Here is a 26,526-nt window from a genome sequence, read left to right as displayed (position 1 = left end):
ATTCCTTAATGGAAATAAAAACAACTACAAATGCAAAGAATGATTACTTATGTGGGATTGTTAAGACTAGATACAGATACTTTGGTACAGGAAATAGTGGGAAAGACCATAATCACATTCAGAAGCTTAAAAATCCAAAATATATCAGTCTTAGCAGCATCATACCATCAGCAAACACTTTTCAATCACCCCCACGGAATTCTCTTAGTATCTGCCAGATCCACTGAATTCTGAGTCTTGTTATGTTTGTGAATGATGAGAGGCCAAAAAGAGTTACTGAGATTTTCCTGATTGAATTTCAAGCACAAATTCATACAATAAATTTTTATTGAACAGTCTGTGCCAGGCATATAGATAGAAAAGTTAACATACACAGTCCTGGTCCTCAAGCAGCTTGTATTCTTTTGGGTAATAAGAATGCAAGTAACCTTATATGACCCAGCATAGAATAAATGTGTGAGGGTGAGCCCTAGCAGCAGAGTGATTAAGCACTCAGCTGCTAGCTAACCTACGGTGGTGGTTCAAACCCACTAGTCCTCTGCAGGAGAAAGATACGACAGTCTGGTTGCATAAGGATTACAACTTTGGAAATCCTATGGGGGCAGTTCTACTCTGTCCTATAGGGTCACCACGAGTCGGAATCAACTCAATGGCAATGGATTTGGTTTATGGTCATTTGGTCAACAGAGAGCAGTAGGGCCTGAGGCAAACTGAAGTATATCTTCCCCAACTAGAGTCTTTTTTTTTTTTTTTTTTTTAAATTAAAGCATTATGCTGGCCAAGCAAAGCAAGACTGTGGGCTACATTCCACATGAGTGTGATAAGTGCCAGATAAGTGATGTGGGCCCCATGCTGGGACCCTGGCTAAGTAAAGCCTGGCTGGGAGTTTATGGAGAAATGACTAGCTTGTACATGACCCGGGAGACACCCTTTTATGTAGCATGAAGAGAAGAACAATGAGGACCTCAGTGTGGCTGAGACAGTGTGAATAAAGGAGGCAGGAGCTATGGCTGCACAGAACTTGATCCTGTGGATCATGAGAGTGTAACTGATGCAGATCTGTGTTCTAGAAACATCTTTCTGGCTGCTGTGTAGAACTGATCATAAGAGGACAGGTTGGAGGCAAGGAGTCCATTTAAGGAGGCTGTTGTAGTAATATAGGCCAGATGTTTCTGCATGCTCATATATTTTTTTTAATTAAAAAAACGTACACTTTTTCTTTTAAATGAATGGAAGAAGGAAAAAATGGAGAAAATCTCTGGCTTTTTGAGATTTTCTCAGTGTGTGAGAGCAGCATGTGCCAGAATTTAGTTCTTTGGCTGCTCTGATGATAAATACCAGAGGTTATTAGTCAAGAGTCTCCAAACGTGAAAGACATATTGAACTGATGAACTTTTACTCCCACTGTCATTTTAAAGAGATGGTATATATGCTGATGAATAAGGCACTTGATGACACTTTTTCTTCACACAAAAGATTTTTACTACCCTAAGAAAATGAAAACTTGTCTTTTTGCGAGGGCAGGAGGAAGAATGGATATTTGGTCAGAAAAGCAGTGGCTTGAAAAGTCATCTGCTACATGTCTCAATGAGATGGATTGATACAGTGGCTGCAACAATGGTCTCAAACATAGCAATGACTGGGAGGCTAGTGCAGGACCAGGCAGTGTTTTGTTCTGCTGTACACGGGGCTGTTATGAATCAGAACCAACTCAACATTACCAAGCAACAACAGGAGCTCTCTTGCCCAGACTCCACTCTGAGCTGTGTCCAGCACCATTCTTCAGTTCCAGAGGGGTTCTTAGGTGTAAGAAAGCCATGATCCTCTGGGCAAATCCTGGCAGTCTCTCTTCTCTCCCCAGTGCCATCCACAGAGGATGGTCACATCATATACTGGTTCTCAAAATATATAAATATACCTTTAAAATGCTATACATTCCAGGAATTAAAATATGTCTATGAGTAAACATTGCTTTAAGAACCACCTGAAAACCTGGTAGAAAATCATAGGGTCATTAAAATGAAGACAATGCAATCACATGGAAAATACATAGAATATTCTACAAGCGGGAAAAAAAAAAGATTCAAAACTGTATCAGTGATAAAATTACACTTAACATCCATGATACATTCTGTGAAATAGGAAGTTATGTGATTTGGATGATATGTGAATACCATAGTAAAACCTTATCAGAGCCTGCTTCTAGTTGTCTGTGCTGCTACTGCTGCTGGTAGAGGTGGAGGCTAAGGCTAAGAGGGCAGGGGAGGGTGTGGAGGAAGAGTAAGTGAGTAAGGAGGGAGTGGGTGTGCCCAGCCCCACCCACTATTCCATCCTCCTGAGCAGCAGGAGCAGCCCAGGCCTTGTACTCCACTGCTACCACCTGCCTGCCAGACAAACCTGAGAGCCTACACCGAAAGCCATATTCTCTGCCTCACCTGCCTGTGTCCCACTGTGGCCCAATGCTCTAAGAGTCTGGGATGGGATCTTTAAAGCCATTATGGGAAAATAATAAACAATAGGAGAGCTGCTTTCCCTTTAAAAAAAAAAAAAAGAAAGAAAAGAAAAACCCTTACAGGACCACATATGCAGTCAGATGTTGCTCAAACAGACTGTTAAGTGACACATACCAGTATAGCTATGTATAATAGTCCCATTGCATAAAAAAAGATGAATCTTGGGAAACACAACAAAACATTAACATCATTTGTACAGGGTAGGACTTAGAGTTAACATGGCCTGGTCTTATGGAAACAGTTCTCAGGGCTTTAGTTCTCTAAAGCATAAAATGGAAATAATAATATCCAACTTCCAATTGCTGTGAGAATTACAGATAATGAACATAAAGCATTTGAAAGAGTGCCTTTCTGACTCATTTTCTCTATTCTCTAAATATTCTATGTACTTCTTAGTAGATATCAAGTTGGCCCCTGACTCATGGTACAAAAAGGTGTGGGGAAGGCATCTTCTGACCTCTAACTGCACAAGAGGAAGACAGAATCACCATCATCAGCCCAAGGCTTATTTCTATGAAGCCAGACATGCCGCCACCCTCCAGCCTTTTGTCAATTCTGATACAATCGTCCCTCCCATGGCACTCACCACTACTCTGCTGGGTTCAATAATTTGTTGCAACAGCCACATAGAACTCATAGACAACACTCATGATCATGAGGTTTATTAGGGAAGTAACAGACTGCAATTCAGGTTTGGGAACATGCTCAGAATACAATTCTTCAATCAGACAGTCTGCCCTCTGACACACCTCTCTGGCCCTTGGCCTTTTGGCCCTGGCCTCTGCCCTGCTTGGGTAAGTGTTACAGAGCTCTGCTAGTTCTGCTGATAGGTACACACACCCGGGTGCACTCAACTCAGTCAGCAAGCCTCCTGCCCAAGGGCACTCAGCTTTCTTGCTCTGTGGACCAGGTAAACCTGCTGCTCTATGATTCCACTTTGACCATCTTTTAGTGGAGTATCTCTCTCTCTGCTTGGTTATCTCTCTCTGCCACATGTGTCTCTGCCAAGGAGTCCAGGGCGGGATCTTGGGTCCAAGGATACACTACTTCACCTCCACCTCTTCTCTCTGGATGGAAGTGAGATCCCCCTTTCTGCCTCTAGGAAGGCTCATTTTAAGACTGGCAGAGTGACAAAACTAACTAATCCCAAAGTGAGAGATCTACAAACCTTATTTGTATGGTCCCACCCAGTAATCCAGTGGGTGTTATAAAGGCTATGGCTAAAAAAGCCATACCAAGTAATTCACTACACCACACATGGTGACCACAACTCACACAACCCATGCTCAGTGGAAGGAGTTGCTGCCCACTCCTGCACCATAATTGGTTACAGATCAACCCATTGCGATCCACAGAGTTTCCATGGGCTCATTTCTGGAAGTAGATCTCCGGACCTTTCTTCTCAGTCCATTTTAGCCTGGAAGCTCCACTGAAACCTGTTCAGCATCACAGCAGCATGGAAGCCTCCACTGATTGACAAGTGGTGGCTACAGATATGGTACATGGGATTGAACCCATGTCTCCTACATAGAAGGTGAGAATTCTACCACAGAACCTCCACTGCCCTTGTTCTACACAGTAGATGGTACTTCATAACATTTTCAAGTAAGAAATGGCACTTATTGTTGAAGTGCTCTGAATTCCTCAAAGGTAGGTGCCTTGCCATTGTCTCACCACCTAGCACAGGCCACTCACAGCAGGCACCCAAAACATAAATGTTGCTTTCTGGGAGATAAAGAAAAGCAACTTGGAATGAGAAGTCAATGATCTGGGCCCTCCTTTTGCTTCAGTGACTATGAACAAGTAATTTAACTCTTCTGGGCTTATGTTTCCTTTTCTATAATCCTGATCTTTGGACTCAATAATTTCCAACCCCCAGATGCTTTGATTTTATCTTTTCCAAGACAGACAATTAAGGATGAGCAGCTTGGGAGAATATTTATTTATTTTAAACCAGAGAATTTTTTCAAAGGGGAAAGAATCCCAAAGGCCATCTAACCACTCATCTACCCCAAGGCAGCTCTGTCCCTCAGCCATCCCAAGCAGATGTGACTGTTCTATTTTTAACCATCTCCCAAGAAGTCACTTGTAACTTCTCATCCCAAGTCTACATTTGTTCTCTGGAATGTAAGAGCTCTGTGAAGGCAGTGTGAGCTTCCCTCTGCTCCAGATTCATTTGCCAAGGCATTTCTCCAGCACAGAGGTTGGGGATCAGAAACACTATGAGAGCATGCCAACAAAATCCACACATCCAATCAATCACCAAGACTTGCTAATTTATTTCTCCATTTCCCCCCTCCATATTCACTAACATTGCCTTTGATCCAGGCCCTCATGATCATTCCTTGCCAGGGTAACTATGACAGCCTTCAGTTATGAAAGCACAAAACTACTTTCATTCTTTATACAAAGGTTTAGGCATTGTCTTAAGCTTGCAGAATATGGTTGTGAACAAGAGGAACAAGTGCCTGCCTGCATAGAGCTCATAGTCTAGAGTGTGTGTCTGTAGTTGGGGGAGGATGGACTTATGAAGGAGGGAATTGCCATAGAATGTGTCAAAGGGACTTTGACACAGTGTGGGTTGATGATCATGAGCATGGGGTCTCGACAGCCTGGGTTCAAATCCTGAGTCTTCCATCACTTGCTATGTAGCTGTGGACAACCTGTGTCTATTCCAGTTTCTTCCTCTGTCAAAATGGGGAAATGTTAGTGTCTACCACACAAGGCAGTTGTGAGAGTGCATGTAGGACAAAGCCTGGCACACAGCAATAGCTCAACAAATGGTCCTATCACATAAAATGATCTATCTACAAAACAATTCTAACAAAGATCCTCTTTTTCTGAAAATCTGCCAAAGGCTTCCCAAGGTTGCAGGATAAAGCTTAGGTCTTGAACACAAATATACCACTCTGAGATCCTGGCCGAGTTGACTCCTGGGGCCTCACACCTGCATTGAAATGTACCCTCCAGTGGCCCTGAAATACTTAGTTTCTAAGTCACACCAACTGTCTTGCTCCTTCTGCTATGTGGATGCTGATATGTGGACCTGATATGTCTTCCCCACCTCCCTTTGCCTAAGTGCTGCCCATCCTTCAAAATTCATCTCAGGTGTCACCTTCTCTAACAAGCTTTCTGTGTCCATCTTCTACCCTCCGGTTCTTCCCCCTTCCTCAGCAACCTGGTGGTACCATGGTTAAAGCATCCGGCTGCTAATCAATGGTTCAAACCTACCAGCTGCTTCTCAGGAGAAGGATGAAGCAGGCTCTTTCCATGAAGATTTACAGCCTTGGAAACCTTATGAGGCAGTTCTACTCTACTCTGTCCTATAGGATCACTATGGGTCAAAATCAACTCAATGGCAGTGACTTTGGTCAGTGTCCATAGTACCCGTGCAGAGCTCAAAACTCCACTTGCTCTGCTATTGTATAATTATTATAGATACATCTACTTCCCAGCATGAACTCTTTGAAAGCAGAAGTGTATTTTCCCCTATTTTCATATCCTCAGCGCCTGGTACACAGAACATACCCAGCAAATGCTCAGGGAATGAATGGATGGAGGCTCGCACCAAAAACCTTCCATGTAGCTTTCAAACCGCCTGTAGCATTTTGGGAGATATTGGTGCAATTATTCTTCTCTTGGAAGTGGTTGATAAATGTCCCCGAATTTTACTCAGTGAACACCATGTAAATGAGCTGTCATGTTCCTTCGCTTACAGAATTACTTGCCAATTACACCTAGATGATCCTAGCGTAATTGCCATGTAAACTGTACCCTGGCTGAGATAGCCCAAATCATCAATTTAACTTTACCCTCTCATCATATGGTACTTACCAACTAATTAAATAAATGGTTATCCACCACCACATTTGTATACTTATTTCCAGAACAAAATGAAGTGGCTACATTTGCCATTGATTGATCAGTTATGACAATGAGCAATGCACCTCCAGGTATAATATCAAAAGCTTTAAAAAATTAAAGGAACTCTGTATTCTTAGAAAAGTAGTCCCGAGTTTATAATTGGAAAAAATAAGCATGACCAAAATATTGTCTTCCTTCTTTTTAATTGTGAGGGGGGAGGAAAAAAAAAAGGCACTAAAATTGAAACACAAAATTCCTCATTCTTCCTGAGGACACTTTCTTCCTGAAACCTCAGACAATAAAAACACTTCTAAGCATTTGAAAGTGAATTTAGCTCTTGAAAACAAATCAAAATTTCTTTCAAACAGTTGATTTGTGTGTGTGTGTGTGTAAGGTAAATGCATTTTGCTGAGTTTGATATTCTTTTCTGATAGACTTGCTAATATCTTAGGCAAGAATTACATAGATGAGAGAGATCCTGAATGATGATGGTGGCTCTTAGTGCTGGAATTTTCATTTGCTTCTCTGGATGTCACCTCCACACCTGACACAGGTAATCATGCTGACTTCCCAGCATGGCCACATTAGGCTAAGTGGATGCCTGAACAGAGGTCCTGTCTAAAGGGATCATTTGACTTCCAGAATGCAATGCTCTGAAGCCCTGATTGAAAAGGAGGTCAATGCTGGCCCAAATATCTCTCTACCCCCTGAGGTGAAATAATTGATGTGCAGCAGCCTCTACAGATGTGGAGTCACCAGGGTGATGGATGGATATAAGTATATTATTCCCATGCACATCTACTAATATACAGGCCCCAGTGCAAACACCAAGACTTAAGAATATTATGTGGATTTAGGACAATCCCTGAAGGACTCCAGTTCCATTAAAAATTTGTTTGGCAGCCTGGGGCAGATCTAGTCCAACTCCCACATGCTTTGTGCATTTTAGGAGGTAAACCAAACTACTTTAAAAATAAATTTCATAAATCTTGTGATGTCAAGTCATTAACATCCTCTCTAGTCATATAGTCTTTGGATTTTAAAACAGTAATGTTAACCTGTGCAATTTGTTTTAAACCTTTCTAACCTGAGTTAACAATTTTATTTTCCCTATGTTTTCTGTCAAAGGGGATAAAATGTATCTTAAAAATAGAAAAGAAAACATTTCTACCTTTTCTTCTTGTCACAAAAATAGCACACAATACCCAGAAATCTCTACCATTACAAACCAAAACCAGAGCTCATTTTGATTTGCAAATGGTAGATGAAATAGTTTAACTTGCAGACAAACTTAGTTCTTGTTTGATGATTTATAACTTTAACTCTAATCTGCTGTCTTTAATGGTTGTAACAATGCTTTTACAAATGCTCATCATTCATTTAACAGGTATTTCCAGTACTTTGCTAACCAGAAGCCTGGTGGTTCAAATCCATCAGCCACTCCTCAGAAGGAAACTGGGCAATCTACTTCCATAGTGATACTGCCTCGGAAACACAAGATGGGGTCACTATGGTCAGATGTGACTTGATGGCAGTGAGTTTGGTATGTTTTTTTTTTTTAAATCAAAATTAAAATTAAACCAAACTTATTGCTGTCAAGTTGATTCCTACTCATAGTAATCCCATTGGGTTTCCCAGGCTATAAATCTTTATGGAAGCAGACCTCCCTATTTTTCTTCTATGAAGCAGCTGCTGGGTCTGAACCACTGACCTTTCCTATAGCAACCAAATACCTTAACCACTAGAGATCCTTCTAGTACCTATTAGGCAAGTGCAAAGCACCATATTTGGTGTCAGAAATACAAGCTGTCCCTCAAGTAGGTGACAGTCACAAGTGACAAGTTGAGGGAAGGTTAGGAGAGGAGACTATCAACTTCTCTAGGAACACCTGAGCTTCTCAGCCCACATGTTCTTAACTCACCAAGGAAAATACAGGTATGACTCCCCTAGCCCCCAGGAACAAAGCATTCTCACATACATGTTTATGTGATCTTCACAACAACCCTAAGTAGATACATAGGCATTATTCTGGCTAACATAAAGATTGGTTTCAGGACTGAAACTTTTATCTTAATATCCTGCACACCAGGTGAATTGCTTCAGTACTCCAGAATCTACATAACATATTAGTTATGGTAACTGTGTATGCGGGTCTACACAGGGAGAAAGATGGTAGGTAATTGTACTCCAGCTCTTCTGAACTACATAAAACATTGGCACTTGTCCACCCACAGCAGTGCCCTCCATTCTGTACAGGAGCCATCATGGCTCAAGGCCTGTGTGTAAATACTTTCCCTTCAGGGCTTAGGGTACCACCACCCTAAACAGAAAGTACTTAAGAAATGCAGCTTCTCCCTGGCATTCTAATATACAATAGGCTTTAACTCCTGTATTAGAGCTTAAATTCTAAAGCACTTTTGTTTTCTGGAAAGCTGCACTCTATAGCAGGAGCCCTAACTCCATTTCAACTCTTGATGGAAGTTCAGACTCCGTATGAGTTCTTTCTGATCATTAAATCAGCAATGTAGCTATACTTATAAAAGTCTAGGACAAACCTAGAGAGGGGTAGTTTGCCCTCAGAAGCAGTGTGGCTTGAAGAAGATTATGCTCACACACCACCACTCATCTGTCAGTTTGTCACACTGTGGTAGCTTGTGTGTTGCTGTAAGGCTGGAGGCTATGCCACCAGTATTTCAAATACCAGCAGCATCACCCATGGTGGAAAGATTTCAGCAGAACTTCCAGACTAAGACAGACTCAGAAGATGGAAAGGGACATCCATCAAAAGACTGGCCAGTGAAAACCTTTTGAATAGCAGTGAAACACTGTCTGATATATTACTGGACAACTTTATGAATAGCCCTGAAACACTGTCCAATATAGTGCCGGAAGATGAGCACTATTCTGGGCAGAAGGCGTTCAAAATACAACTGGGGAAGAGCTGCCTCCTCAGAGTAGAGCGGATCTTAATAACATGGATAGAGTAAAGCTTTAGGGACCTCCATTTGCTGATGTGCCATGACTCAAAATGAGAAGGAACACAGCTGCAAACATCCATTAATAATCAGAACATGGAATGTATGAAGTATGAATCTAGGAAAATTGGAAGTTGTCAAAAATGAAATGGAATGCATAAAGATCAATATCCTAGGCATTAGTGAGCTGAAATGGACTGGTTTTGGGCATTTTTAATCAGACAACCATGTGACCTACTGTGCTGGAAATGACAAACTGAAGGGGAATGGTGTAACATTCATCATCACAAAGAATGTTTCAAGATCTATCCTGAAGTACAGTACTGTCAGTGATAGGATAATATCCATACACCTACAAGGAAGACCAGTTAGTACTACTATTATTCAAATTTATGCACCAACCACCAAAGCCAAAGACAAGCAATTTGAAGATTTTTACTAACTTCTGAAGTCTGAAATTGACCAAACATGCAACCAAGATGTGTTGATTATCACTGGTGATCAAAATGCAAAAGTTGGAAATAAAGAAGAATCACCAGTAGTTGGAAAATATGGCCTAGATGATAAAAATGACACTGGAGATCACATAACAGAATTTTGCAAGACCAATGACTTATTCATTGCAAATATCTGTTTTCAACAACACAAACAATGGCTATACATGTGGACTTCACCAGATGGACTACACAGGAGTCAGATAGACTATATCTGTGGAAACAGGTGATGGAAAAGCTCAATATCTTCCAACCAAAACAAGACCAGGAACTGATTGTGGAACAGACCATCAACTGCTCATAAGCAAGTTCAACTTGAAACTCGTAACAATTAAAACAAGTCCACAAGGGTCAAAATATGATCTTGATATATCCTGCCTGAATTTAGAGACCATCTAAAGAATAGATTTGATGCATTGAACACAAATGACCATAAACCAGACAAACTATGAGATGACATCAAGAACATCATCCATGAAAAAAACAAAAGGTCATTAAAAAGACAGGGAAGGAAGAAAAGAACAAAATGTGTGTCAGAAGAGACTCTGAGACTTGCCTTTGAATGAAGAGTAGCTAAAGCAAATGAAAGAAATGACAAGATAAAAGAGCTGAACAGAAGATTTCAAAGAGCAGCTCAAGAAGACAAAGGCAATTATTATAATGAAATGTGCAAAGACCTGGAGTTAGAAAACCAAAAGGGAAGAACACTCAGCATTCCCCATGCTGAAGGAATTGAAGAAAAAATTCAAGCCTCAAGTTGCAATATTAAAAGATTCTATGGGCAAAGTATTGAATGCCGGAAACATTAAAAGAAGATGGAAGGAATAGACAGAGTCACTGTGCCAAAAAGAATTGATTGATGTTCATTCATTTCAGGAGGTGGCATATAATCAAGGACCAATGGTATTTAAGGAAGAAGTAGAAGCTTCACTGAAAGAACTGGCAAAGACAAGGTTCCAGGAATTGACAGAACGTCCATTGACATGTTTCAATGAATGGATGCTGTGCTGCAGGCACTCACTTGTCTATGCCAAGAAATTTGGAAGACAGCTATGGCCAATTGACCAGAAAAGATCCATATTTGGAATGCTCCTTGGAAGTGAGAATGGCCTGACTTTGTGTCACTTATTTTAGTCATGTTGTCAGAAGGGACCTTTCCCTGGAGAAGGATATCATGTTTGGTAAAGTGGAGGGTCAGCAGAAAAGGGGAAGGCCCTCAACAAGATGGTTTGACACAGTGGCTGCAACGATGGGCTCAGGATAGCAAGGATTGTGAAGCTGGCATAGTACCAGGCAGTGTTTCGTTCTGTTGTACATAGCGTCACTACGAGTTGGAGCTGACTTGACAGTACCTAACAACAAGAACATGCTCACACAGAGAACTAAGGAACTTGCCTTAATGTTTTACTAAAATAGCTGTATGTTATCTGATTTAAGTTAAAGGTTGGGGTCCTGTTATTGTCTTGTAGCCACCTTGTAGCTATGACTTAGGGCTACATGATCATGAGTCATTCACTGACCATCATGGAGCCAGGTGTTTAAGCCCCAGAACAAAGCCTGTAACCCTTCTTAATCTTCAATGGTGTGTGTATTCCAGTCATGGTCTTTCCCACTTCTGAAGTCCTGTCTGCAACAGTGATAAATTGACCTGTTATCATTCATGACTTTGTGATGATTTCCTTTGTATTGTATCATGTATAATTAGCCCCATGGCCATGAGTCAGCGGACTTCATTTGGCTTCTATACTGTGTACATGCCGATCGATGGTTTCTGTCATCCTGGATGATTGCCTTTGTCCTGTTTTAGGCTAATAAAAAGGCCTCTATAGAATATGTTTGAATCTGGGTATTTCTTCCTCTAGCACATCATTAAAAAGAAGAATAAAGTATCAATTTAGTAAAATGTCTAACCAAAAAAACAAACTCACTGTCATCGAGTTGATTTGACTTATAGCAACCCCTCCTTGCCTTTCTGAGGCAATATCACTATGGGAGTAGATTATCCAATCTCCCTTTCAAGGAGTGGCTGGTGGGTTTGAACTACCAGCCTTCTAGTTAGCAGTCAAATGCCTTAGGCACTATGCTACCAGAGCTCCCAGAGCCTAGGCACTAATAATTTTCAAAATGACGAGAACTTTTTGGTGTTAATGTGACCAAACTCCTTAAATTGAGTCTGGTGAAAAGTACATCCCAGGTGTTTAGAATACTTCAGAAATTATTTTTGACTATAAAGGGATGACAACCATTTTGTGTCACAAATGCACAGAATTAGAGGTACATGAACAAAGAATTATGGTCTGGAAATTTTATAGGCTCCATCTCCACACATCAAACTCAAATGCCTCAATGCTGTAAGTTCCCAACAACTGAACAGACCCTTCTAACTTCAGGCCACCAGAAATAGCAACTCACGCACTCAATTGTTTCAAAACCCCTAAAGGAAAGTAATGTCACTGCTTCCTCCTAAACTTTCAGCTACTCACCTTAACTGATGGGAATCCGCAGGATTGAGCAAATGGAACTTCAAAGCTCCTGTCAGACCATCAGCCTCTGCCTAGTAAGTATGACAGAGGCAGCACCCAGGCCAGCCAAACTCACACAGCTCAGACTTTTGAAGTCTGAGTCTGACTGCCTCCCATTAGTTTGGCAACACAGTCACATGGCAGCAACAAGTCTTTTGAACCTCAACTTGTTTGGGCCAGGGCTGCCTATCATCTCAGCAGAGAAAGACAGTGAGAGAGGTAGGCACCAGAAAGTGTGTGTGTGTGTGGTGAGTATGTGTGTGTGGGGAAGGGACAACTTGCATTTTTTTACTTCAAGGTGTGAAAAATGGGGCAGAGGTGGAGACAGGAGAGCAAGAAAAAGAAAAATAGCTGAAAATATTTTGGGAAACTTTCTTGTAAAATTAAAAACTCTGTACGAATTATATATATGCGTATGTATGTGTATATGTGTGTGTGTGCGTATTCTCATTATACAAATGAAAGCTATTTAATAAAAAATATAACGTGGAGTCCTAAATATAGATGATAAATGCATGCAAATAACTGTTTTGAGAATATCCTTCGCCAGACACATTATTGGCCAAATTCTATCTTTTTTTTTTTTTTAAAAAGTACTTAGGGAAATGAGGGAGCTTTGGTGGTGTAGTGCCTAAGGCATGTGACTGTTCACCAGGGGGCTGGCAGTTCAAACCTACCAGCCACTCCTCAGAAGGAAGGTTGGGCAATCTACTTCCTTAGTGATATTGTCTCGGAAACCCAAGGAGGGGTCGCTATGAGTAGGATCCAACTCAAGGCCACTAGGTGTGGTTTTGGTTAGGATAATGACACAATAAGTAAAACTTTTCAAACCAGACTCTAAGCACAGTTTGCAGGATTTGTGCTCTTGCACCACCTTGTGGGAACCGCATCAAATTGCAGGCACCAATCGAACAAGTCCAGGAAAGTGTACTTTAAAAGTTTACCCCTATAAACAGGGATTCAAAATTCACACACACACAAGCATAGACCCCACTCATTTTGGGGACCTAGAATAAAAGCTTTCCTAGAATGTGGCAGACTCTCTTTTTGTGAGGCCCCAGAGTTGCTGTTGTAGCACACATTAACAGTGCTAGGAGGAGACTGTTGTTAGGCGCCCTTGAGTCAGTTCCAACTCATTGCAACCCCATGTACAACAGAATGAAACACTGCCTGGTACTACACTATCCTCATAATTGTTCCTGTGTTTGAGCCTATTGATGTAGCCACTGTGTCAATCCATCTCATTGAGGTTCTTCTTCTTTTTCATTACCCTCTACTTTACCAAGTATGATATCCTTCTCCAGGGATTGGTACCTCCTGATAACATGTCCAAAGTACATGAGATGAAATCTCACCATCCTCTCTTCTAAGAAACATGCATTCTGGATATACTTCTTCCAAAACTTATTTATTTCTTTTTCTGGCAATCCATGGTACATTCAGTATTCTTAGCCAACACCATAATTCAAAGGCATTAATTCTTCTTTGGTCTTCCTTATTCATTGTGTAGCTTTCACATGCATATGAGGTAATTGAACCGTGGCTAGGGTCAGGTGCACCCTAGTCCTCAAAGTGTCAATGCTTCCTACTAAACTTTGAGCTACTCACATTAACTGACTTTTTAACACTTTAAAGGGGTCTTTAAAGAGGAGGAGAAGACTCTGTTGATGTTTAAAAATAACCTGAATGTTCACTGCCGTATTATTTCTAAAAGCATAAAAAGCGAAATGGCTTAAATACCCATCATAATGGGAATGAGTTAAAAAAAAATTAAGGGAATACTAAAATATGCAGTAGATCTCCATGTACTAATGGATGCTTGAGCTAGTTGAGATGTAAAAAGCAAGTTGTTGAACAGTATGCATAGCATGAATAAAAAATTCTTACAATATATGAATTAAAAAGCTCAAAATGGTATAGAGAAAACTATTGACATTGGTTACCCAAGGGAAGGTAAAGCTTTTTACTTTTATCTTCTCTTCTATAGTTTGAATATTTTCCAGTGAGTATAATTTAATGTTTTCTTTAACTCCAGTTCTTTACAGTAGTTGTGTGAAAAAGTTTGCTCCATCTTTACATGTAGCCTCAATGGTCACAGCTCTGTGGCATCTTCCTCCTCTTTTCCATGTAAATACTACTTGTAGCTTTTACTTTAATCTAGTTTCCCATAGTCCTACAATGGCCCTGGAGCCTCAGACCCAGTTCTCATACAGACAGAAAGGCTTCCAGCCAATTTCCATACACTTAGCTACATTCAAATCTTGGTCAGCCTTCCCCTAGCTGAGTGGGGGAAGTGGGCCTCCCTGTGCTTTCCTTCAATGACATTAGTGGCTTCAGGAGACTAGAGCGGATGAAACAAATGTTGGTCACAAGATTTTTGACAAAAGACAACTGTTGATAAGTCTCTGTAATGTATCCCTCTTTCTCCAGTCTATCCCCTCTTCTCTACTTTTATATGAACATCTCTACTCCTAACTCTGGTCCACATTTTCATCATTTCTCTCATTGCTCAAATACAGTTTAATCCACTCATTCAACAATAGCCTCTCTGATCTTAGGCTTGTTCCTCTGTGCCTGAATCCACATCCAAGTAAGCACATTCCCTAGAACACATTCATCTTTCCAGGACTGCTACCCAAATGTGCTTTCCCAGTGGGAACACACCTGTTACATGCTTATCAGCTTAGCCTTCCAAGTTCTGCCTAACTCTGTATTCCTCAAATTGTCAAAATATCTGTGTTCTTTTGGAATCAAAACCAAAACCAACTTATTGCCATCCAGTTGGATCCGACTCACAGTGACTGCTTCCTGGGTTTCCGAACCAAACCAAAAACCAAACTCACTGCCGTTGAGTTGAATCTGACTCATAGTGACCTTACCTTGCGTTTCCTAGGTGGTATCACTATGGAATTAGATTGCTCAATCTTCCTTCCAAGAAGTGGCTGGTGGGTTTGAACCACCAGTCTTCTGGTTAGCAGTCAAATGCCTTAAGCACTACACCACCAGAGCTCCTTCTTTTGGAACAGAACCTCAAAAATAGTTTCTTTTTAAAATATGTTTTATTCATATTACAGATAAGAGACTAAATTCCTTAATATGTGGAAAGCTCTAGCAAATCATCAAGGAAAAGATGCATTTTTTTTTTTTTAAAGCAGGGCTAAGATATGAACTTTTCTCAAAATACAAACATAAACAACTCCTAAACATATAAAGAGGTACTCAACTCAACTCTACTTCAAATACGAAAAGACAAAGTATGCTACAATGAAAGAACATTTTTAATTATCAGAGAGACAAATATCAACCAAAGGGATAATTCTGTGATAGCAAGGTTGTACGTAAATAGACATTCACATGCATTGATGGTGGGAGGGTGAGAGTAAAACTGGTATAGTTTTTATTGAAGACAATTTGTCAATATATCAACATTTTAAAGCATATAACCTTTGACCTAAAATTTCACATGTAGGGTATTCATTCTAAACATATACTTACACTATACAAGATGATGCATAGCATATTCAAACACAATCACTGAAGCACTGTTTGTAATAGAAAAAGACTGCAAACTACCCAAATTTCCATCAACAGAGGACTGATTAGATGAATTATGTCACATTCATAAATAAAATACTGTGTAGCTATTCTGCCGATTTAGAAGTATTGCTGATACAAACTAAAACAAAGTATATATATTCGTCTATAAGTATATAGAATAACTCTGAAAAGGTATTTATGAAACAAGAAATAATAGTAACTAGAGGGATGTAATTGGGTGAGAGACTTACTTTTAACTTTCTACCTTTTCACTCCTTTCCTTTATTTACCTTTTGAATTTGTGACATATCCATATACTAGCTAGTGAAACAACAAATAAAAAAAAAAAAAAAACTAACAGCTTGCCTAGACCAGAATATCCTTCATATACTGTATTCAATGCATTTTCCATTATCTAAGTCATGGACCTCGTCCAGTTAATCTATAAATACTTATTGAGCTCTAGCTGTATGTCAGGCAGACCCCACCCCCATAGAGCTTATGGTTGATTTGTGTCACTCTCCTGTTTTAAAATAAAACCAAACCTTCAATGATGTCCCAATGGCCCTAGAGAAAAGTTCAATATGCTATGAAGACATTCAATACTCTGTCAGTCCCTAATCTGCAAGTCTGAGGCATACATACCAGGTAGCTCATTGCACTTCTCTTAACTTGCTTACAACTTCCTCTGTCCCTAAGACTCATTCCCCTTTCCTCTCTCTCTAGTCACTAAAATTACATACAGCCTTTGAGGTCTATACCAGCATTACCTCAATGAACCCTCCCCTACCCCCAGGAAGAACCTGTAAGATTATGCTATGTACCCCTAAAAGTACTTCACTTATCCTCCAAGTTTACTGATAAAAAGGGTATTATATTAGTCATTTATGGTATAAAAGCAGTTGCCTTCGAGTCAGCTCCAACTCATAATGATCCCATGTGTGTCAGAGTGGAACTGTGCTCCACAGGATTTTCAATGACTTGATCACAAGGCTTTTCTTCTGAGGCCCCTCTGAAGTACTTGTGGTGGTTATGTTTGTGCGTCAACTTGGCTGGGCCTGGTTGAGTAGCTGGGCAGCTGGTGGTAGTTATTCCCCATGATGAGACTGGCAATCAGCTCCATGGTGGGATCTACCACAAGCAGCTAAGTAACTGCCTTTGGGATATGGTCTGCTTCCCGTATATAAGGAGAAGCCTTGGGAATGGTCTCTAGCCTATGGCATGCTTGGACCCTGAGTGTAGCTGTGCTGTTGCTCAGCAGCCTGCTATGCCCTGCTGACCCTGGAACTTACAAAGAACTTAAGTTAATGGCCTGCCGTGTGGTTTGGAAATATCGGGACTGTGCCTTTTTCCTTGTCAACCTTGGGCTTCTCAGCCTCAGCAGCCAGCAGCTGTCTGAGTGAAGAAATGCCTCTAGCTCCAGTGGGCCGGGAGCAGGAGGCAGAGCTGGACCCCAAGGTTGAGGGGCTTTCACCCAGCCCCTAGAGCCTGGCACTTTGAACTTGGACTTAAAGTCTCCAAATTGTAAGAATAAACTCCTGTTTGTTAAAGCCATCCCATTTGTGGTATATTCCTGTCAGAGCAGCACTAGGTAACCAGAACAGTACTCAAACCTTCAGTCTTTCAGTTAGCAGCTGAATGCATTAACTGTTTCCACCACCCAGTGACTCCTATGGATCTATCCCAAAACACCAACCTAATGGCCCACAAGTTGATTCTGACTCATAGTGACCATACAGGACCGTGTAGAAATGCCATAAAAGGTTTCCAAGGCTATAAATCTTTATGGAAGCAGAATGTCTCATCTTTCTCCTGCATAGGTCTATAGATGACTGCAAACAAACTCTCTCAGAATGCAAATCCCTTGGAGAAAGGAACCGAGGGTATTCATCCTGTATTCCTAGCACCTGAAAAGCTGTCTGGGAGTCCATAAATGTCATGACGAAGCTTTTGGGGGTAACAAATACATTCAGTATCTTGATTATGTTGATGGTCTTATGGATATGTTTATTTGTCAAAACTTATCAAGTTTAACAACTTAAATATGTGCAATTTATTGTATATGAAGTCTATCTCAATAAAGGGTTTTTTTTTTTTAAAAAAAAACAATACAGTTGGAAGAAGACAGAAGTGAGGGAGAAGTCTAAGAACTTATTATATTCAGCGGTGTTTTAAAAGTGATTTCAAATAAAAGGAATGTTCAATATGTTCAATACGTGCAAAGTACCTTTCTAGAATGACATTTTCCTGCAAATGTCATTTTCCAGGAAGATAGGAATTGTATTTTTGAAAGGAGCAGCCAGGTTGCAAGCAGATGATTAATTATCATGGAAAATCATTGATGTATCATCACAATTTCACAGTATTTCTTGCAGTTAAAATAAAGCTCCTTCATATCTCTCATAAAGGTATTGTGAAGCTTTAATTGATTTGTACTGGTAAAAACCCTTGGTTACCATCATGGAAAATAATTGAATTAAGTATCAAAATCTAAATTTACAACTCCTGTTATTGTTTTGATATTTGTTTTTCTTTACAATAAATTTTGAATGGTGCCAACTTTTCTAACATATTATTAAACTGGGAGAAAGTGTGACCCCGGGAGCTTGTATGTCTGTTGATTTAATGTTACATTTATAGAACCCACAGAGATATTTAAAGAAACTCATCTAGCTATCTCAACATATTGATAATTTTGCAAATACCACTTGCTCACTCACAGAGGAGCAATGATGAGTGATGCCGGTGAACAAGGAATATGTCTCCAGGCTTACACATCACTTCCTTTAGGGGAGGGTGAATGATTTTTGCCTTCTTTTGAGAAGAATTACTTAATATTTACTTAGCATCACAGTAAAGAAATACAATAAAAAATGGAAATGACAATATTGATCAACAGGACAGTGTAAACACATACAGGAACAAAGTAAATCAGAATTTGTTTGAAAGATGTTTGAGCAACAGACTGTATCTGGAGTAACAGACACAGTATAGAGTGTAACAGTAACTCCTAATAATTGTCCTCAAGTATCAATGAATACTCAGAAGGAAGGTTGGGCAATCTACTTCTGTAGAAATAAAACCAAAAAAACAAACATACTACTGTCCTGTTGCATCTGACTCATAGCAATACACCTCAGAAACCCAAGGAGGGGTCACTATGAGTCAAAGTGACTCGGCGGCAGTGAGGTTTTTTTTTTTTTTTTTTGGTTTTGTATCAATCAATAGCAATCCACATGTACTAGGTCTTTGATGGTTAGATATTTTAATTCCTAATTCCAGAAGTAAATTTTGAGACTGTGACCTAACACCCAGTGAGAGGGTCTGGAGATCATATCCATTCACTAATTACCAAGAGATAAAGATGTTCCTATGTTATCTCTATTAAAACCAATATAATCAGAGAAAACTCATCCAAGAAAGTATTCATCAAGAGACAGAAAGAAGGTTATTTTCCAAGAAATAAACATCTTAAGGATCCTTTGCTATGGGTTTCTATAATGCCATCTTTCTACCATAGTGATTTCCACACGTTGGTGATAATAGCATTATGAGGCAGGTATGGGTACCTGCACTACCTTATGGTCTCCTGTGGAGTTTTGCAATTTTGTAAGGCTGTGACTATGCTGCCCAATACAGTAGTCGCTAGACAGGTGTGTAATTTAAATGTAAATTAATTTAAATTAAATAAACAAGAAAAATTCAGTTCTCAATTGCACTAACCATACTGCAAGTGCTGAACAGGTACATAGGGCTGAGTGTCTATAACCACAGAAAATTCTAATTGACAGCATTGGGCTGGAACACTGCAGAAGCCAGGACAGGAATGCCTAGTAAGGAACTTCTCAAACAGGAATTTAAAAACGAGTGCAACTTAGTTGCAAAGAGTCTGTGTCACTCAGAGAATATCTCCCAAAGAGGAGAGAGACCTTGGTCCATTCCCTCCTAGCCTGGATTTCAATACATAAACTAGAGTTAAAAGATTCTTTATGCCCCTGTTCCCTCTGGGAACCAAATGTGTTTTCCATAATAAATATTAAATCAATAGAGATTAAGACAGTACACTTAATGTGAAATAAAGTTCATATACTCCTGTTTAAACACAGATTAGAATTTCTGTCAGAACAATGCCAGTGAAAAGTTGACATTCTAATTAATACAATTTACATTATAAAGCACTGAATATCTTTATCTTGCTATTGTAAAATGCCCTCTTTAGAAAAAATCAAAACTCTACTCAACAGAAAATTGAGGGCAGCATTTTAAAATCCATGTCCAAAGGGGGAAAAATGTGAAACAGATTTCTAAATTTTCATAGTATCCAGGCTTTCTGGAGTCATAGAAGCTGAAATAATTTTTAAAGCTTAAACCAAAAATATGCACTGAAGTCATTTTTAAAGCAAACAATAGATTGGTTTAATAAGTAAATAATATTTACCTTGAACATCATGCTCTTTTGAAGGTCTATCTATACGGTATCAAATTGACAACAGCAACTCAAAAAGTCAGATAGGAAGCTTTGGGATGAGTCAGTTCTTGTTAATGGGGCAGGAACAATTCAGAAAAGGAGGACAATAATGGTTGCACAACTTGAAGAATGTTGTCAATGTCACTGAATTATACATGTGGACATTGTTGAATTGGTATATGTTTTGCTCTGGATACTTTCAAGAAAAAAATTAAAAAGAAATTTCTACTTGTCAATAAATAAATAAATAAAACTCCACATATAAGTGAAGTGGATAGGGTCACTGGCATTTTACACATCGTCAGTCCTGGTCTCTAAAACAGGGAGCCAATAGACTCGTCCCGTATCATACAGTTTTGTCATTCTTTATCATCCATAAGGTCATTTGCATGCAGCAATAGGATTTTCAGGCTGTTGTCTTGCAGTGATATAAAATACACTGCAAAAAATCAAAAACAATTTTTTTTCTCTCTTTCTCTCTCATACTTAACATCACAGGAAATAGTTCTGGAACCCTGTGAACTCCAGTACAAGTAGAACCCTCCTAGACTGTTTACTCAATCCAAATTCTGAGTGTGTAAAAGGGGCAGAAAATCAACCCCACAGTTGGGTACCCAAGGATACGTGTTCATTGCCTTTGTCAATTTTATGCTATCAGTGAAAGGAATAAAGATGAGATCCTTAAAGCTTGAATTTTCATTTCCTATGACAACGTGCTTTTTCTTCATGCTTTATCACACTCCACTACTTGGTTTCCACCCCTTCATAATTGATATCGGCCATTTGAAGCATTCAGTAAAAACCTCATGAGGTTCATCAAATGTCCCCCAGTCTATAATTCTTACTTCTAACATATTCAGAAGCATATTCATCCAAGGGTTTTCTACTTCCCCTCCATGGTTTTCCCTGTGCACAGGGACGAGTGTAATGACAGTTGTATTAATTATATGCTGAAAAACCCACATAGCAGCAAAAATGATGGAGATCGTCGTTTTAAATATTTTATTAAAATAACCCAGCGTAGAACAGATAAAATAGACCCTTTCGATAATGAGAGGTTCATTAATTTTACAAGAATTCTAAAAAGCTTAGAATGGTCATCAAAAATTATCCCTTTCCTTTATTTATTTATTTATCTTAAGGAAGAGGAAAACCTTTCATTGTTGCTTTAGTGAGCAAGAGTCTCATAAAATGATCTACAGTGTTTTTAAAATAATTACTTACCTTTCCAGAAAGGGGGGGGGGGACTTACACAACTGTTCAAAACACAGAGGATCTGGTTTTCATTGTATAATTGACATGCCTATAAAATTAAAGCTTCTTCAGTTTACACCATGAAAGCCTAGATTCATTAACACATAGTGACTTCTGATAGATAAAATTTATATTCCCCATAAACAAACAAGCAGCACATTAAAAACCCTTTAGTTACTGATAGCAAGAACAACTCAGTGCTGCCTACCAAGTGTGTCTCCAGGTACAGTTTCAGGCCATCCGTCTCTGCTCGGGGAGGAGTCCAATTCTCAGTGGTTTCCATGGCTTCATTTAACCATTGAATGAATTCATCCAGCTTGTTTACAAACCCCTTTTGAGAGAAAAGGAAAGGGAGGGGAAATAGAGAAGGAAATGTTAGTTGGTTATATTTTTCAAAGGCCATATTAAAAATTCCAAACTTCACTGATAGTAAAATGGATACCACTGTCCTACCACCCAAGTTCCATCTTGGCTGTAGAATGGAATTTCCACTTTGGCTGGCACTGAACTCTATCAATAATGGAAAGAAACTGCTTATAACTCCCTCTCATTGCCCCATTCCTAGCAACATTTTTCTGAGGAATTTGGATTGGATTACAGGATGTCGTTGTAAAGGTGACCCCAAAACATCAAAATATTTCTAGTGTCTGACAAGTGCTTCCTCACTCATATATCAGGTCAAGTAGGTTAGGAACACACATTGGTTTGGGGATAGAAGCATTGCTGTGAAAATGATTTTCCTTCACTCAGAAGCCTGTGGAGTTGAGTTGCCTTAGCTGAACACATTTTTAAGTCACATAACTGGGTTATTTTTTATTTTATTTTATTATTTTTTTAAAGTACTTGGGTAAGTTCTGTCGACAGCCCAAATGTCTGTGGCTGATCCTGGGTACTGCGAAACAAGGAAGAGTGGAGGAAGGGGGTGAGGACAATGATCAGAGTCAAGTCTCCACTGGAGCATGTCTTGGATATAAAGAAATATTCTTGGCTAAGAGGCACAAATCACAATAATCTTGTAATTTTTCAAAAAGAGGTTATAAAATTTTATTGACCATTTAAAAGGACACATCTGTAGGAACTGAAAATATTTTGGGAGGGAAAAAAAGGGAAAGCAAACCTGGCTGGGAACTTGAAGGAAGAAAATGGGGCTGGGTGCCCACTTTCCATGTCTTGGTAAACAGCACCACCTGGAGGTCATAAGGAGCAATGGCAGGCTTCCACACTTGTTCTCAGAGAGACCGCTGAGGATGTTTTTTCCCTGTTTAACTAAACCCATTCCTCAGATTTGCATTTTGATTCATATGTTTAATGCTTAATGGAAGATATTCTGAGGCTTCAGTAAGAATAAGTGAAAAATAATTTTCTTTATCATGCTCCTAGTAAGCTAGGTTTTGCAATTACAGTCTCTCCTCTCACAAAACCAAACTCACTGTCCTCTAGTCATTTACGACTCATAGTGACCTCTCCTTGGGTTTCTAAGGTGGTATCTCTATGGAAGTAGATTGCCCAGTCTTCCTTCTGAGGAGTGGCTGGTAGGTTTGAACCACCAACCTTCTGGTTAGCAGTCAAATGCCTTTGGCACTACACCACCACAACTCCTCATTTAAAGATTCATAACCCTTTAATTCAGAGCAATTGGCTTGCTTCAACATAACTATTAGAAAAACAGAGAATGGGATTGCTGAGGTTGGTTAAGTGAATGGTAGACAAATAAGGGGGATAGAGCAGAGAGGTAGGTAAGGAGGCCCATGGAGTCAATGCAGATGCGCTGGTGTTTGCCACTCTGTGTGGAGCTAATTCTGTAACTCCCACATGATGGTGTATCATATTTTTGCTACACTGATAAATGCTACCAAATACTTTCCCTACCATGAACAGCCATATTGCTCTGAGTCTCAGAGGACAAACACACCCAGAGATAAATTACAACCAGCTTCCAAAAAGCAAAGCACAAATTTACATTTAATATCCTTTTTGAAAATCTAGCCTACTCAGATAGTTTTGGTAATATCATCTTAGTGACATCATAATTAGAAACTGCTGTCGTTAAACTGCTATTGAATAGGCCCCAAACCACAGTGACTCCACACACAGTGGAACAAAATGCTGCCTGGTCCTGTGCTGTTCTCATGATCAGATGTAGATCAGACTGTTGTGATCCCTGGGGTTTTCACTGGCTGGTTTTCAGAGGTAGATAGCCAGGCTTTTCTTCCTAGTGTATCTTAGTCCAGAAGCTCCATTAAAACCAGGTCACCATCATAACAACATGCAGGCTTCCAGTGACAGCTGGATGGTGATGGTACATGAGGTGCACTGGCCAGGACTCAAATCCCTGAGCAGTGCAAACAGTTAACACACTCGGCTGCTGCCTGAAAGATTAGAGATTTGAGTCCACGAGAGGCCTTGGCAGAAAGGCCTTGTGAATGTTTTCTGGAAAAATCAGCCATCGACAACCCTATGAAAGTTTTCTAGGGTTGAGTTCTGCTCTGACACAAATGGGTTGCCATGTGTCAGAATAGACTCGATGGTAACTGGTTTTTGTTTGTTTATCAGAAATTAGGAGCTCTGGTGGCAGAGTAGATAAGGCATTTGGCTGCAAGCCAGAAGGTAGTAGTTTTTCAAACCCACCTGCTGCCCTGCAGGAGGAAGATGTGACGGTCTACTTCTTGGAAACTCAGTGGAGTTTGCTATGAGTTGGAATCAACTCAGTGGCAGTGGGTTTGGTTTAGTGTGGTTTAAGACCTATACAATCACGGTTGGATGAGCTGGGAGCTATGGGCTATTCAAAGTGGCTTAAGTTCTACCCTCCATCTGTAAGCTAATGTCGTTACTGAAGCTTCCTTGGTTCATCACTCAGGAGACTTCTAGGTGAGGGGAAAATGTGTCCAGGGGGACGTTTCAAGAATTTGCTATAAAGCATTCCCTCATCAAATGTATTTTCTGATGAACCACCCAAATCATCCATTTTTCTCACTTTCTTTTATTACTCCTTGTTCCAGATGCTATGAATCAATACCAAACGGTTCCTTGTGGCCTTTCTCATATATTTTGAGTATCCACTTATCTGCTTTTTCTCCTTTCCTCACCTACATCATTCCCATATATTTGAGTTGCTTTGCTTCCCATTTCCTCCCAAATTTGCAACTCTCTTTACTTAGATGTAACCTCCTTCCAGGCTCAATCTTTTCAATAGAGCCTCCAGCCAGTTCAAAACATCACTCCAACAATCTTTCTGTTACATTTCCTGGGACTCAAGTTCACAAACTCCTATCTGACTTGATGCTTACCATAAACCTTTGTAGATGTATACAGTAAATTTGTGAGCCAAAATAGAAGTAGAGTATGATAGAACTCAACTCTTAATTCCCAATGCTCTTATATTTATATTCTGGTTTTAAAAAAGAGAGAGAGAGAGAGAGAGAGAGAGAGAGAGAGAGACCTTTTGCTGACCAAATAGACTCATCAAAGTATTGTCTATCAACTATGGAACCTGATCAGAAAATGAGAGTCATGTCTAGTTGGTAATTATGAGATGACCTTAGTATGTTAAAGTATTTACACAAGCCCTGATGATGCAATACTTAAGCACTCAGTTGCTAACCAAAAGTTTGGCAGCTCAAACACATCAGAGGCTCAGCAAGAGAAAAGACTTTATGATCCGCTCCCGATAGCCTAAAAACCCTATGAGAAAGTTCTATTCTATTATACTGAGTCAGGATCAACTCAACGGCACATAACATGATGATATGAAGTGGTATTTACTATTTAATTTGGGCTTGGGTTGTTATATCTGAATATATAAATTGATTTTGGGAGAAAATTAAGTCAGGAAGCAAATTATTTTAGAAATAATTGGTTAAACCACAAACAATAAATAAATAGTAAAAGATGTTATTTGAAAAATAACTAATAATAGACTATTCATTACCTTCTCTCCATCAAAATCAAGCAAATAAAGAAAATAATGTGTGTGTATGTGAATGGACAGGTACCTCATCATAAAATGTTAGTCTCAGCCACTGAACAATGTTTGTCAGATTTCTGAACAGAAGCATGATTACATACTTACCTGAAATCCATGAGATGCCGATTAGGTAAAACACATGGGACCCAAGTGACCCTTTCTGGACATTTTCTCCTCACAGCCCAGCTAGAGAGCAAAGCCAGGACTGTCCGATATAGAGTAAATGGAGGCTCTTTCAAGGCTCTGCCATGGGTTTCCTCTGAATTATAGCTCATCCTCCTAATTTTCCTTTTTTATACATTTTCCTAACTCTTTTCTTGCCAGTGCTTAAAGGGGATAGTTTTATCAGTCACAATAGAAACCTGAGAAATCCCTATGCTCTTAACTTGTATTGAAAAATTTGAGCACCACTCCTACTTGAGAAACCTTAGCTTTCTACCTCCCCTCCTCCTCTTATGTGCAGCCACAAGAAAATAACCACAAATCCTGACAGCAACTGAGACTGGAGTCCACAACCCATCCAGTTCTTGATACCTTTGTTACCTACTATTTTTCCACCACACTCAGCCCCTTTATCTGTGTACTGTCACCAGTGTCCAGAGGACAGTGTACTGGGTATTATCCCCATATCATAAAACACTCTCTTAGAAAGACCAAATCAGTGCCACTCCACACACCAACCCATGCAGATGTGCAGGAGGATTCATGTTTGGACACACAGAGCAAATATTTGATGCTCATTTTTAACAGGTCTGACATAATAACAACCTAGGAAAGGGGGAAAATTACAAGTTATTCATTTTGTACACACGTCGAAATTCAAGTATAAAAATATTGATCACTCCTTCATCCATTTAACAAATATTTATTAAGTGCCTACTATAGGAAAGGCTCACTAATAGACATTATAGAGAATACAAAGGTGAACATCATTT

The 26,526-nt window shown here is 39.7% G+C and overlaps 1 protein-coding gene across 1 annotated transcript in view; it reads right to left on the bottom strand.

Moving 5' to 3' along the window:
• Positions 1-26,526, bottom strand: part of AKAP6 (A-kinase anchoring protein 6) — a 549,344-nt gene that overhangs the window by 338,160 nt on the left and 184,658 nt on the right. The window contains exon 4 of the mRNA XM_007938531.2: positions 21,836-21,958. Coding sequence (XP_007936722.1) covers positions 21,836-21,958 — 123 coding nt within the window. The remainder of the gene's footprint in view (positions 1-21,835; positions 21,959-26,526) is intronic.

The sequence above is a fragment of the Orycteropus afer genome, unplaced genomic scaffold (assembly GCF_000298275.1).
Source record: "Orycteropus afer afer isolate SDZICR_OR568_19922 unplaced genomic scaffold, OryAfe1.0 scaffold00051, whole genome shotgun sequence".
In the NCBI taxonomy this organism is placed as follows: Eukaryota; Metazoa; Chordata; class Mammalia; order Tubulidentata; family Orycteropodidae; genus Orycteropus; species Orycteropus afer.
The sequence above is the reverse complement of the archived record's forward strand: the minus strand, read 5'-3'. Positions and strand labels throughout refer to the sequence as shown.